Raw genomic sequence first — 15,000 nt, 5'->3', positions numbered from 1 at the left:
GAGAGAGGGAGACAGACTCTGAGTCTGAAGACAGAGAGAGGGAGACAGTCTGAGTCTGAAGACAGAGAGAGGGAGACAGACTGAGTCTGAAGACAGAGAGAGGGAGACAGACTCTGAGTCTGAGGACAGAGAGAGGGAGACAGACTCTGAGTCTGAAGACAGAGAGAGGGAGACAGTCTGAGTCTGAAGACAGAGAGAGGGAGACAGACTGAGTCTGAAGACAGAGAGAGGGAGACAGTCTGAGTCTGAAGACAGAGAGAGGGAGACAGACTCTGAGTCTGAAGACAGAGAGAGGGAGACAGCCTCTGAGTCTGAAGACAGAGAGAGGGAGACAGACTCTGAGTCTGAGGACAGAGAGAGGGAGACAGACTCTGAGTCTGAGGACAGAGAGAGGGAGACAGACTCTGAGTCTGAAGACAGCGCTTCACATTGGGCTTGGTCCTGTGCTGTGGCCTTTATATTGGTGCCATATAAATTGTATCATGATAGCAACAGTGATAAAGTCTAAGACACCACGCAGGAAGTAATAAGGCAGAAGACTTTAAGCAAACCTCTGAATTATCTACCACAGTATCGGTGCTGTTAAGGTATTAGAGAGCGATGTGCGCTTTGAAATGGTCTGATGGCAGAGCTGGCAAGATTTTTTTTTTTCTCTGTCGTCTCTTTCTCTCTCTCTCTGTCACACTCACACACACACACACACTCACACACACACACACACACACACACACACACACACACACAGGTGCGTTATGGTGTCTGTAGTTGACAGTAAGGATTTACTAACATTGAGTTCCTCTGTGTTGGGTGAGGTGCTAGGAAGGAGAATTCCCTCTTAAAAAAAACATTTGGCAAATGTGTATGTTAGTGGTGTGTGTGTGTGTGTGTGTTTTCTGTGTGTTGGAGATTCCACTGTTGTGCAACAGATTTGTCATGCGTGCAGGCGTGAGCTGCAGCCCTGCAGTGTCATGTGGGGCCGGCAGATGGGAGGAGACACGGCCCAGTGCGTGCACCTCCACTTCCTCAGCGGCAAGGAGGCCGGCGCACACACACACACACGTGCGCGCGCACACACACACACACACACACACACACACACACACACACACACACACACACACACAAAACAACCAGCCAACCAACTGCTCAGAGGAACGTTCGATTCAGCGGAATTTTTACGTTAGTCATCCCGAGCGCCCGCCCAAGGCCAGGAACTGAACGCCGATTGCCAGTTCTGGACAAGGACGTCCACAGCAAAGGCAGACGCACAGCGCTTTCGCAGCTAAGGTTGGCTGAGACGAAGGGGCGGGTATGTGAAGCTTGTGCCTGATCTGGGATCTGTTGTATGCAGTCAGCAGCAGGCCAGCCAAGCAGGGCCACGCAGTCTTACGCTCTCATAAGGCCCTCTGCTCTGTCTCTGTGTGTGTGTGTGTGTGTGTGTGTGTGTGTGTGTGTGGTCTAATGTCTCTAAATGAACCTGTCACCACATACACTAGACAGCTTCTGTGCCGCATGACTGCAGTGGCCTGCAGTCCAGGAGTCACACTGACTACCAGCTCACAGCATGCCACAGTGACATTTATACACGTGGCACATATGTTACGCACGCATGCGTGTGCGAACGCACACACAAACACGCGCACACACACAAGTCTGGGCTATCCCCACTTTATAAACGAAAGAACAGCAATTTAAACTAATCTTACTTAAGTACGTCACGCAAACAGAGACAGACGGAGAGAGAAAGAGGGGGAAAGGAGAAGGAAGGAGAGAGAGAGCACGGGAGAGAGAGACGGAGAGAGCGAGAGGGGGAAAGGGTGAGGCGGTGGGGGTTTGACGGTAAGCTGCTGAAAGCTCGTGTCACAGCACTGTTCTCCACTCGCCACTGCCGAGCCTCTACACGAACGCTCAATAACGAGATGCACGCACAGACCACAGAGGTTGCATTGTGTGTGCGTGTGCGTGCGTGTGGGTGGGTGTGTGTGTGTGTGTGTTTGCAAACCTTGTGCTGCGCTGTAGCAGTGAATTATTAACATACGTTTTCAGAGGCACTTTCTCTTCCTCCTCCGGGCCCTGTGGCTTCTGCTCAGCCCCGCCGCATGCAAGGCCATTCAGAAAAGCACTTCCAGCCCAGCGCGTGCCGTTGGGTTGTACGCACTACAGTATGTGTTCCACTACAGTATGTGTTACACTGCAGTATGTGCTATACTACAGTATGTGTTACACTGCAGTATGTGCTGTACTACAGTATGTGTTACACTGCAGTATGTGTTACACTGCAGTATGTGTTACACTGCAGTATGTGCTGCACTGCAATATGTGTTACACTACAGTATGTGTTGCACTACAGTATGTGCTGCACTGCAGTATGTGTTACACTGCAGTATGTGTTACACTGCAGTATGTGTTACACTACAGTATGTGCTGCACTGCAGTATGTGTTACACTGCAGTATGTGTTACACTACAGTATGTGCTGCGCTGCAGTATGTGCTGCACTACAGTACGCGCTGCACTACAGTACGCGTTACACTATAGTATGTGCTGCACTACAGTATGTGTTCCACTACCAGAACTGCCAATAACGGATTTTGGATTCATATGTCGGTCAGACGTGAGATTAATTGGTGGCGGCCGATGCTGCGATTGCAGGTGTAATTGCTCAGGGACCGAGTCCACATGTTCTGCAGTCTTCACTCTGGTCTCCTTCACTTGACTTCCTCTATGTCTCCACCCTTATCTCTCTCTACTACACACCTTGGCCATCTGCCTAAAGCCCAACGAAAGCCATCTTTAGACTCCGGCGGGTGATTACTTTGGGTTGAAATTTAGGGCCACAGGGCCACGTCCCCCCCACAGTTCAAGTTCTGCTTTCATGAGAAGCTCATTATGGTCACACGAGGTCACCTGTACAGCGCTTGCACAGAACAGATCTCTGGGTTTGTCTGTGTCTGTCTGTCTGTATGTGTGGGTCTGTAGCGTGGTTTGGTACAGTCTAGAGCACAGAGAGGAGATTAACTCACACACACACACACACACACACACACACACACACACACACACACACATGCACACCTGCGACTGTCTGAGGGATACATACTATGCTCAGTGTGTCTTCACAAGTGCACTGAATGCTTTAATGTGCCAAGCTTCAATAAAGAAGGTCATTCTTTACTTCGACTTTTCCTCCGCTTGCTCCCACCCGTACCCGCACCTGAAGTAATTGTATGGGCAAACACTGGCAACCTGCTTGCTTGTGTGTGTGTGTTTGGCTACCAACTCCCCTGCGTGTATATGTTTGTGTGTGTCGGCTGGAATAAACACTGGCTACCCGATCTCCTAAGAGTTCACGACCGTTGTTAAACATTAACCAGGCAGTCTAATGCTGCCCGACTCGCGCGCGCGCGCGTGTGTGTGTGTGTGTGTGTGTGTGTTTGAGTTGTAGCAGGGATAAGGCTGTGAGCTTGATTGCACAATTCTTTTCAGCAGTATTCTTATCTATATATTGGCCATCCTCACCTACTGAGGGTTTCCTCTACAGACCCACAGGCCAAATGAAGTGCCTCGAAAGTAAATACACAAACTCACACACACACACACACACACACACACACCCCGGTGCTGTGTGCCAGAGGATTGTTCCACACAAAAGTCCAAGACTTTTCTGCTTTTTCATCCAGTTTGTGTGCGTGTGCCCTTTAATTATAGCAAAGGAATGCATGTGGGTCGCCAGCCATGTAAATGTATGTTCAAGTAAGTGTAGCGCGCGTGTGTGTTCGTGTGTGCAGAGGGCTGAGGGTGAGGAATGCGGCAGGCTATTGTGAAATATGACAAGTGCAGAAAGCCTTCCCTTCCTTCCTTTAGCCTGAAAGAGCTTGTTGGTCAGAACGGGGTAGGCGGCTTCTCACCCAAAGCCCCACTCACCTGGGCCTCCACCCTCTCCTCCGCCCTGCCCCAACACCACCCTTCATTCCTTATCCCTGGAGTGTCTCTCTCTCTCCTTCTCGGACATCGTGTGGTAGAAGTCTACCCTGTCCTCTCTGACGCAGGAGCGGACAGCGGGCAGCAGGAGGGGAAACAACCACACGGAGACAGAGGGAGGAAAACCTCCACGGGGAGGGGAGTGTGTGAGCGCGGGGGGAGCGGAGTGTGTGGAGCTGCCCACGCCACTCCGCCTTTATGGCCACGTCTTCCTGCAGCCTTGAGAAGTTGCTTTTGTTCCTTGGGAAATTTGCGACCCAAGATAAAAGCTGTTTAACCTGCGCGTAGGTGTGTGTGTGTGTGTGTGTATGAAAATTCACATGAACCTTATCTTAGCTTAATACTAACCTAAGTCTTTCGTTAGAGCTCTACTTTTTGAACCTCTATAATAGTGATAAAGAGAACACACACTTCATTCAGATCCAGGATCAGTGATGAGGATGGCCATTTTTGCCAGCGTTCTCCAGTGATGGATTTCCTCCTCTTTCCATTCTGTTAGGCGTTTCTGTCTTAGAGCATCCCCAAAAGAGAGCAATACCAGAGTGAATAAAAAAAAAAACAAATTGCTTTAATCTCACCCCCTGGAATGAATTGGCAAGCTTGCCCCAAACCGAAGGTCTGGAAGCTGTTAAGTGGCTCCTTGCTCTCTCTGGTCTTTTCCTTGCCTGAGGTTGCCAGATTGGACTGATTGATCCCTGTGCTGGCATGGGCCAGCACTATAAAGTGGTTTAGCGCTTGGCTTGTATGCAGGCTAATTTGTACAGATCTGTGTCTCATAGGAGACTCTGGGCTTAGGCGTGCATGTGTTGTGTTTGGGTGCCTGCAGTGTGTGTGTGTGTGTGTGTGTGTGTGTGTGTGTGAGAGAGTGTGTGTCTGTCTCCGTCTGGCTCCTGGGGCTCTGCTCAGCTGTGATGGAGCAGTGTTCAGTCATGCGTCCACGCTGACTGGCAGAGCAGGACGGTTCCCTGGGTTCTTCCTGACACACAGATCTATGATAGCTGCTCACTGACCTCAGAACACCTTGTCTGCCGTCCGGCGTCCAGCTCTGAGCTGGGAGGTGGATCATGTGGGTGCCATCACCATCTCTGTGAGCTGCTTGGGTTTCTTTTGCAGTAATTGCATATAAATGTTTCCAGAAATCTTCATTCCCCTGGGTTTAACTCCTATTCTGGACATACTCGCGCGCGGGCGTGTGTGCGTGCGTGTGTGCGTGCGTGCGTGTGTGTGTGTGTGTGTGTGTGTGTGTGTGTGTGTGTGTGTGTGTGTGTGTGTGCGCATGTGCGTGTGGGTGGGTGTTCAGGACCTAGCTCTAACTAGCTAACCACACGGGGGAATGTGACAGCCCCTTCTGCCTGGCCCCAGCACGTGGGCCACTCTGGCAGTCCCAGCTGCAACCACAGCCACGTCTGGCAGTCAGCTGCTCCCTGTGACAGGCTCCCAGCTCCCAGCCCCACCCCCAACTCCCTCCCTCAGCCTGCACTCCCCCTCCTCCCCCCCCCCCCCCCCCCGCATTCGCTGTCTCTCTCTTTACAAATACACGGTCCACGGCGCCATAAAAAGCCGTTCTTCCGGTCTTGGAGTGCTGAGAGCCACATGGGTGGCCGGGAGGGTGAAGGGCACCACGGGCATGCTGGGTGTTTCACCGCTGTGCGTCTCTCCCGCAGATGACAGCATCTCGGCGGCGAGCGCATCGGATGTGCAGGACCGCCTGTCGTCTCTGGAACTGCGGGTGCAGCAGCAGGAGGACGAACTGACGGTGATGAAGGCAGCGCTGGCCGACGTGCTCCGACGCCTCGCCCAGTCCGAGGACACGGCCGCTAAGAAGCAGCAGAGCGCCAAAGGTGAGAGTGGGGGTGCGCATGGAGGTGGGGGTGAGTGCGGGGGTGAGTGTGGAGGTGGGGGTGAGTGCGGGGGTGAGTGTGGAGGTAGGGGTGAGTGCGGGGGTGAGTGTGGAGGTGGGGGTGAGTGCGGGGGTGAGTGTGGAGGTGGGGGTGAGTGCGGGGGTGTGCGTGGAGGTGGGGGTGAGTGCGGGGGTGAGTGTGGGGGTGGGGGTGAGTTCGGGTGTACATTTATGTTTTGTGGTAGAAGTGCAAGAGCCAGAGCAGGATATGTGAAGAGTTTGAACCCGACCTTGTTATGCAGCTGTGTGTTCGTGCGTGCGTGCGTGCGTGTGTGTGTGTGTGTGTGTGTGTGTGTGTGTGTGTGTGTGATATTAAATTGAGCAGATTGTTTATATGCTGATATCTGGTTTGCCTGCCTGAACAAAAACAATAGCTGCTGTGCGTTTGTGGACACAAACGTTCAGTGTCAGGTTGATAAATTGAGGCAGTAACATTGTAAGATTTTTAAAACAATGCGTTCCAATGAGCAGCCTCTTGCTAACATGCGCGATGAATAACACACACACACACACACACACACACACACACACACAATTATGACAGCACTCATTCTTTAACCCAGAAGTGCGAGTGGGAGTTCACCCTGGCCTTGGGTCGCTTTCTGATACACACAGTACTGAACATATTTCAGTCTCTCTCTCTCTCTCTCTCTTTTCTCTCTCTCTGTTTCTCTCACAAACACACACTGTCTGTTCAATTTACTGACAGTAAAACACCTGAATGGGTAAAGCAAGCAGACGTCACCCAAACTGCAGAATGAAGGTGCGACAATGTGAAAGAGGGTGATGGAAGAGTGTGTGTCTCCTGACAAAACATGGTGTGAGTGGGAGGCTGCTGAAGCATTCCTTAAAAGCATTCCCATCTCCATCGCGCTCCTCTTCTTTTTCCCACTGAGTAAAACGCACGCACATGGCTCCCGGCCCGGTGTGACAGGGTTCGCCGTTAAGTGCCAGGCCGGCGCGGAGCCGGGCCTCATCTTTGAGAGGGCAGGCTTTTAGCACGGCGGAACCGCAGCGCGGGGGTCGCCCGTGCGTCTCCGGCGGTCGCCCAGTGGCGGGAGCTGTTTCGCCAAAAAACATCTTTAACCAGGATGCAGGTTTAACTGATGGCTACGTTTCAATGGCAAGGGGGAGCTGGGACTAAGACGTGTGATCCCTTGTTGATGGTGCCTCGTTGAAACCGCGCAATCCCGGTCCAGCCACCTCTGCACGTCTCCCCCGTCAGACCCGACGCGTGAGGTCAGGAATGACCGGCGGAGAGCTCAGGCTCATCTCAGCTTTCCCGCGGAGATCCTGGCAAACTGTTCCCCACCCGCCCCACCCACAGAGTGCAACATTCCTCTCTCCTCTCCTCTTTCCATTTCTTCACGCCTTCCACACTCTCCTAAACGGGTTCCCCCTTTCTCTAATCAGCTGCTCTGAGTCCAACTGCTGCACATGGAGCTGAGATGGATTAGCTCTGCCTGCGATCAGTGCTGCCTTTGCCACAGAGTTTATGGTCATTTCTATCTGGCCGGAGAGCTTGTCCTAGCTGTAATTCGTTTTGCAGCCTGATTTATTAGCATTAGGCTCCTTTACTCTGGCAGCTGCTGAGAGGGCCTTGATCTTGCCAGACTCTGACAGCGTTTGAGAGTGTCTGGGGGTAGGGCCACAGGAAGTGGGTGACACGCTGAGGATGGAAGGCAGAGATTTCCTTCGTTTCCTGTGAGTGTTAGGAGGTCACATGTGGGTCCCCTATGAGATTGTGCAGACCCCCCCCCCCCCCGCCACACACATACACACACCCAGCACACACACACAAAACCACTAAAGGTCACCATGAGCCTGTGGGGCTGGGCTGAGCAAGAAGACGCCACATTTCTATTCCAGTGTTCTGCACTGGGGAAACTCACATGAAACTCCTCATTGTCCCCTAGTGAGCTCCAAGTGAGTTTCTGAAACAGCACCATCAAAGATGAGACGTAAAGTAGGTTAGTGCTGTAGCTAGACTTTACGTAGCAGTGTATTTGAATAGTTTGAAAGTTATGCTATTCCATGTCTATGCTTTATAGGTTAAAGGAGACCCACCCAAGAAATCAACAAAATATTGCTCTTAGGCTAGTAATTCTCTCTCACTCTCTCTCTCTCTCTCACACACACACACACACACACACACACACAAACACACACCCACAAACCCCACACATCCAAACACTCGTACACAGATACATCCTTTCCTGGAGAAGTGATTAATCAAGCTGATCTCACAAAGATGGCAGGGCCCAGTTGCACAATAATTCCACGCTTCGTTGCCATATCATCATAAGAAACCCAAAGTTAGACTACAGTGAACACGCAAGAATCGTGTCCAGTGCAGTTAAATCAGACCTTTACACATGCATCACAAATCCGACTTTTAAATGTTGCATGTGGGTTTTAAGTAGCTTGGCTGACGTGGACTGCGGCAACCGCATCACACGTTATCAGAGGAATGATGTCAGACGCATGCATTACTGTGTACGTCACACTGTTATGTAGGCAGAGATGCTCTGATAGCAACATTAGCAATGGTAGTGAAGGGCGAAAGACACCGCTCATAAATGTTTTGAGTAGCAGACGTATTCAAATGTAAGTTAATTTTTGAGGTTCCTCACTCCAGTTTTCCACTTTTGGCTGGCCTAATCCCTTCCCTTTTGATCTAGTTAGCATATCCTCATGTGCATCCTCCCCTCGTTAAGTCCACGTTTATCCTCCCCTCGTCAAGTCCACGTTTATCCTCCCCTCGTCAATTCCACGTTTATCCTCCCCTCGTCAATTCCACGTTTATCCTCCCCTCGTCAATTCCACGTTTATCCTCCCCTCGTCAAGTCCACGTTTATCCTCCCCTCGTCAAGCCCACGTTTATCCTCCCCTCGTTAAGCCCATGTTTATCCTCCCCTCGTTAAGCCCACGTTTATCCTCCCTTTGTTAAGCCCAAATTTATCCTCCCCTCGTTAAGCCCACGTTTATCCTCCCCTCGTTAAGTCCACGTTTATCCTCCCCTTGTTAAGCCTACGTTTATCCTCCCCTCGTTAAGCCCACGTTTATCCTCCCTTTGTTAAGCCCAAATTTATCCTCCCTTTGTTAAGCCCAAATTTATCCTCCCCTCGTTAAGCCCACGTTTATCCTCCCCTTGTTCGCACCCTCCTGGCTGCTTCCGTCCGCCATCATCATCTGCATCCAGTAAATCGCATTGCAGTAACTTTCCACATTCGTCACTCCTCCATTTTCTCGGCTAGTTCTCCGCTGACCACCTCCTCTCTTGGCAGCGTCTGTCTGACGAGGGCTCGCGTGACGAGGCATCCTGTGACGAGAAATGACTCAGCAGCTCACATTTGGGTTGTTTCAGACTTCTGCAGAAAGCCGTGCCCATTTTAAGTGTGGCTGTTCTGGGATCAGGTGTTGAGTCACAGCTCTCGTTACTCCCCACTGTAATGGGACTCACACGGTGACTGATCCGCGATCTGTTGCGCAGGTCAGACCCCGCTGCGTGAGGCATTCTCTATGTCCTGCATTACGAATGGCAGCTCCGGTGGCCGCAAGTCTCACCGAGACAGCTCCGCGGTGTCTCACCGAGACAGCTCCACGGTGTCCGTAGCCAGGAAAGAGACACTGTCCTCCGCAGCCAAGAGGTAACACAAACCCCCGTGCACACATGAACCGGCAAGTAAGCAAAAGGGCACAAACATCACCGCCGCAGTGTTAACACTGTGTTGCGTACATAATCACTCACAGCATGCACAATATTCCAGTCACAACGTTAGTGATACATTACTCATATTGCCCAAAACATAATCAATTCTGTTTTTAACAGACCCAGGACTTGTCTGACATATGACTAATCTTTTTTTTTTCCAGTATTTCAGTGAAAAATGCTCAGAAACCACATAATTTTGTGCTTGGCGACCGACATTAAGTGCCCGATAAAATATAGAAGCTCCTGGAATAAGAATAGCACGCCCTTGTTTGTGGAGTAATTATACATATTTGTCATTCGCACACCCTGAAATGGGGCCAGTACCATGCTCACTGCTGTAGTCCGGTCGGATGACCTTTGCCTTTTTGGCATAATATCACTGTTTGTGTACCAAAGATGAACGTGCATATTTTTGAGGTTTTTTGTGTGTCTCTGGCATCCTGTTTCTTCAAACTGAATTATTCATTAGTGGTAAGTGTTTGTGCCTTCTAACCCTGTACCCCATTTGAACCTGACCTCCTTGTTCTCTCCCGTTGGCCGGCCCCGTTGTTGTGTTTTTTGTTTTTTTTTGTTTTGTTTTTTTTTGTTGGTTTTTTTTTGCAGCGGCGGGGAGAAGAAAAAAGACAAGCCTCCGATGCAGGGCATCAAGGAGAAGGAGGAGCCTCTGCCGCCACAGGCCGACGATAAACCGCCCTCCACCCCCAGCACTCCCCAGGCACCATCCCCCTCCAGCCTCTCCCCCTCCCCACACCCCCTCCAGCCCCCGAGGCCGACCCCGGAGAGCAAGGGGCCCTCGCAGGCCAAAAGGTTCCACACTGCGCCCACGTCCCGTTCCTCTGGCGCGCTGCGGTGCTTTCGCAAACATTTCTCTCTCAAAGGCGCAGGAACGACATGCCTCCCAGTCCGGCGCCACCGCGCTTGCTCTCAGAGGGTCTACGCTCGCAGGCCAGACTTAACGGCCTCTTACTCGCTCTCGAGCATCCCGGTTAACGCACAACTCGTACCTCTGCTTTTTCCCGTCTGTCTTGAACCGATTGAGACGCCGGCCGTGCGAGGCCACTGACGAGCAGAGCCTTGCGGATGACGTTTCCTGCAGAAGACGTTCGCACAGCGATCTCACACGGAGGCCCCCAAGCCCTAACGCAGCAGTGGGGTCACGTCATCCAAAGAAACGGGAGTAACGGGACTCGGACGTCCCAGCCGAGCTCGCGACCTACCCCATCACGTGGGTCGCCTGGGACACGTCCCCTTCCTGCGTCCAGCGCTCAGGCGTCCGCGTTAGCCTTGGTGCGCTCCGACGCCTTCAGCAATCATTTTAGCCTGCACTCACTCACGCTTGGACATGGTTCGCTGACACATTCATATTAGCTGCGCAGCTCATCCGATCTGATTATCCTAAGACGCACGGGAAACCAATTAGCCTTCTCAGTAAAATCCTATCAGCGCCCGGTCTACGTTCAGACTGCGTGGGGAGGGAGTTATTAGCCTGGAGTATTGTCCGTGTAGCATGTAGCTGCCGCTTGCCTGGCTGGTTTCAAACAACTGCCGCAGGGCCGCACGGCGCTCAGTGCCGTTAAGCGTCGAGATCTGCTTTCAGACACCAAATAGCCACTGGCTCTTCCTGTCAGCCCCTGTCTTCTGAGTGAAGGCTCGGTTTAAAGTTTCGCTGGAACACACCTCTCTAGCGCACCTCCCCAAGATGAGCGGCACCATGGCTGCCTGACTCCGTGAGCTCCAGCTAATGTTCGTTATAACAGACGACGATGGCCCAGGGACAAATTGAGTCTGTGTCAGTCACGCCACGGTGTGAGACTTCTGCTTCAGGCAGTGCTCCTCCTGACTGGGAAGCACGTTCGCTCTGCTAGGCCTGAAGAGAGCCCTTGTTGCCCCGAGGTTAATGGAAAAGAGGGGATTTTTTGGTGTGGCGAAATGCCCTGCTAATGTCGCTAATGTACTCCGAGTGTGTGTGTGTGTGTGCGCCGTGGATCACTCTTTCTCCCAACTGAATCCATCCATGCCACCTATGCAGTATACAGAAATCATACTGAGACTAAAAGGAGCAAAACCTAATGATAAAGGTAATGAAAATCAATAATAATTCAAGCTATCGAATATTCTAGATCGACACACCTATAAATGCCGGAAGGCATTTTCAGGTTTTCCAATGAACTCTTGTTGGAGATGCCAACACATGTCCTGCACATACACTGAGCCACACACATGTCATCTGGAGGCAGTTGATGGACATCAGTGTGGTGGGTGTGAACTGCAGCGCTGGATTACTTCCCTGCTATTAACATCTTTTCCTTACACACAGCTACGCATGAGGATTGCCCTCTTTCTCACTACTGTACTTCTCTTGCTGGTCTAGCTCATCCTCCTCTTCCTCTCTGTGTCATGCGGTTTGGCGTCTACTGCCTGGTCCTTTTGACTCAGCCGAGTGCCTGCCCGCTGTTGTGCCCACGGCGTGGGTGGCCTATACTAACCTTGGAGTGGGAGTGTGGCTTTTTTTTTCTCTCTCTCTCTCGTGTCCCCGGCCCCCGCCTGACGCATGCACCGCCCCTTTCCCGGAGGGACTGCCTCTTCCTCGTCACTGCGCCCTTCGTGTAACGATGGCGCGACGGTGCTTTTTGTTGCCCCGCCCCCTGCCTTTTCAGGTTTGCGATTAACCAACGAGCAGGGGAGGCGCGTGTGTACACTGGGAGGTCGTCGAAATGGTATCGCCACGAACAATCGAAAGTCAAAAAAGACCCGAACGGAGATTGGCGGCGAGAGCACCCCCAGCCCCGACACGCCTCCCCCGCTCAAAGCCAGCCGTGAACGGTGTCCTCCCTCTGCGCCACGGACATCCCCGCTGTCCCCACAACCACTGTCCTCCGTGTGTCCTGCCCGCAGGGGAGCCAGCGGTAGGCGGGGCGGCGGCATGGAACGCTCGCAGAGCAGCACGTGGGAGAGCAGCGAGGAGAGCAGGAACAAGCTGGTGAAGGCCGCCTCCACCTCCAAACTGCTGGCCAAAGTGGTGAAGAACGCAGAGAAGTTCGTAACGCACGCGCGCCGCCTCACCGCTTCTCAGGAACCCGACCGCGTTCGCGCACTAACCCCGGTTAACCACCCTGCCTTTTTTCTTTTGTTCTTATCCCTCACGCAGGCACAGGGATCCAGTAATCAGCCAAGGTAATGCCGTTTTGCTTTGTTTCCTTAGCCCCGCCTCCCCTCTCTCTGGCAGTTGTATGTTGTGGTTGTCAAATCATTAGCGCTGCCCTTCCTGGCCTGTGTCATCCCGTGTCTGAGTGCTGTTGTCTCTATCCCATAACCAGCCAAAATGTCGACCCGCGAGAAAAACAGTCAAGGTAAGCTCTTCCGGGTCACAGGGCTGAAGCCGCCGTCAGAATGAGCGCGCGGCCGCTACGCCTGCCGCCCCTAGCCGCGCGCCAGCCAGCCCCCACCGATATTCCCTTGTCCTCAAGCTCTCTCCTTTGGCATGGCTAAACCCAGCGCGTTTAACAGCTAAACGCTTTAACAGCCTCCCCTAATAACATGTTGATCTAGGCGTAAGATCAACAACCCTCCCACTCCTTACTTTTCTCGCGCTCGCTCGCTCACCGATTCTACCCTGCCACGGTAAAACCGAATTTCTCTGCCTCCCCCGTCATGTCTTCCTGAAGCAATTATAAGGGGTTTGCTTTCTGGGTAACAAGGCTAATGGGACCCACCCCTCCTTGTCTGTGATTCCTTTTTTTTTTTTTTCTTTTAACAGATTTCATCTGGTTGAAGGGACTTAGCTTCATTAAGCACTAGAAAGTGACAGGCAGAGGAATGTAGCCGTGTAACATTACCCTCTGCCAGTAATCGGTCAGCTCCTCACTCAGGGCACGCCTTTCCGGACCATTACGCAAAGATTACGCACTCATGCGCTCACGGACACCTTCAAGAGGGAGCCGTTAATACGGCACACCAGGGTCCTTTTTAGAGGTTTTTTTTTTTTTTCTCCCCTCAGCAGGCTGAGACACACGAACTCGGCATGAACTCAACGTGAAGAAGGCTCACGGGACAGAAACAGACGGCAGAGAAAAGAAACATGACGAGCGCCAAGACTCTGGCGCTCGTCCAATCCCGTCCCGTCCGCTTTGCTCCGCCGCTTCTCCTTCACCTCCCCTCCCCTCCCCTCCCCACCATGCCTCTTGCTCCTCTCTCCTGCTCCTGTCGCTTGCGCTTTGGTCCACCTGGGTTTCAGTTTGGGTCGAAGGCTTGCGATTTCCTCACCAGCCTGATGCGGAGGCTGCTTCTTCACGCTCACGCACGGTCCGCCCTGACCTCTCATCTCCGATCTCTCCACAGAGGGCGACTACATCAAAATGTTCATGCGCGGACGACCCATCACCATGTTCATCCCGTCGGACGTCGAGAACTACGACGACGTCCGGACCGAGCTGCCCCCGGAGAGGCTCAAACTGGAGTGGGTGTATCCTTCCTAGAAACCCCCCTCCCGCCCCCCTGTCGTGATGTTCGGAGCAGCCCCCCCCCCCCTTTGAGGGGGTTGTCCTTCTCATCCCTCGTTCTCCCCTTGACCCGCCGGGGCAGATACGGCTACAGGGGCCGTGACTGCAGGGCGAACGTCTGCTTGCTGCCTACGGGGGAGATCGTCTACTTCATCGCCTCCGTGGTCGTGCTGTTCAACTTCGACGAGAGGACGCAGCGCCATTACCTGGGTCACACGGACTGCGTCAAATGGTGACACACCCCACCAGCCACCCAGCCTGTCGTGTTCGTGTGCCTGCGCTTTGCCCGATCGATGCAACCGTTAATCTCTCTTGCTTTCTTCCATCCTTGTCTGTGCCAGTCTCGCGGTTCACCCTGATAAGATACGCATCGCTACAGGACAGCTCGCAGGAGTGGACAAGGATGGAAGGGTAACTCGTATGTTCCTGTACACCTGCACATTTACACAAGGGCGCTGCATTCTCCCTGTCAGCGATCAGTGTGGAACAGTGCATGCGCTGTTCTTAGAGGTATCTTTCTTTGCATGCAATCATCACAGGGGCGACCTTGGCCAAAGTTGTTTTGTTTTGGGTTTTTTTTGTTTGTTTGTTTTGTTTGTTTGTTTGTTTTTTACACCTTTTGTGTTCTTTTTTGCTTCCTGTTTATGGAAGATTAGCAGGCTCTCTGTTTGCTGAAGTGTACATACATACAAGGATAAAACATGCAAATGATTACAGCGAACATGCCTTCCAACACACCCAAAAATCTCTTTATCCCAGGTTTTATTTTTGTTTCGCATCTGCTTTTGTGTTTTTGAGATCTCTCTCCCTCTCCTTTTCTGACTCTTGTATGTGTGAAACATCACACTGGCTCTGTGGAGTCTTGAAGTCCTGAAACTGAACACCTGGATCTGACAGTGATTCACG

General features: G+C 52.3%; 1 protein-coding gene across 4 annotated transcripts in view; it reads left to right on the top strand.

Annotated features, from left to right (window-relative positions):
• The window catches only part of LOC113572715 (EMAP like 4), a 54,768-nt gene that overhangs the window by 23,206 nt on the left and 16,562 nt on the right, over positions 1–15,000 (top strand). For 2 of the 4 annotated variants that reach the window (XM_035531311.1, XM_035531309.1), the window contains exons 2-10: positions 5,645–5,821; positions 9,374–9,530; positions 10,199–10,402; positions 12,491–12,631; positions 12,744–12,769; positions 12,913–12,945; positions 13,934–14,057; positions 14,177–14,326; positions 14,436–14,505. In XM_035531311.1, coding sequence (XP_035387204.1) covers positions 5,645–5,821; positions 9,374–9,530; positions 10,199–10,402; positions 12,491–12,631; positions 12,744–12,769; positions 12,913–12,945; positions 13,934–14,057; positions 14,177–14,326; positions 14,436–14,505 — 1,082 coding nt within the window. The remainder of the gene's footprint in view (positions 1–5,644; positions 5,822–9,373; positions 9,531–10,198; positions 10,403–12,490; positions 12,632–12,743; positions 12,770–12,912; positions 12,946–13,933; positions 14,058–14,176; positions 14,327–14,435; positions 14,506–15,000) is intronic. The other 2 variants (XM_035531312.1, XM_035531310.1) reach the window with 2 other exon arrangements.

Source organism: Electrophorus electricus, chromosome 11, assembly GCF_013358815.1.
Source record: "Electrophorus electricus isolate fEleEle1 chromosome 11, fEleEle1.pri, whole genome shotgun sequence".
NCBI lineage: Eukaryota > Metazoa > Chordata > Actinopteri > Gymnotiformes > Gymnotidae > Electrophorus > Electrophorus electricus.
Note: the sequence above shows the minus strand (reverse complement) of the source record. Positions and strands in the feature narration are given on the sequence as shown.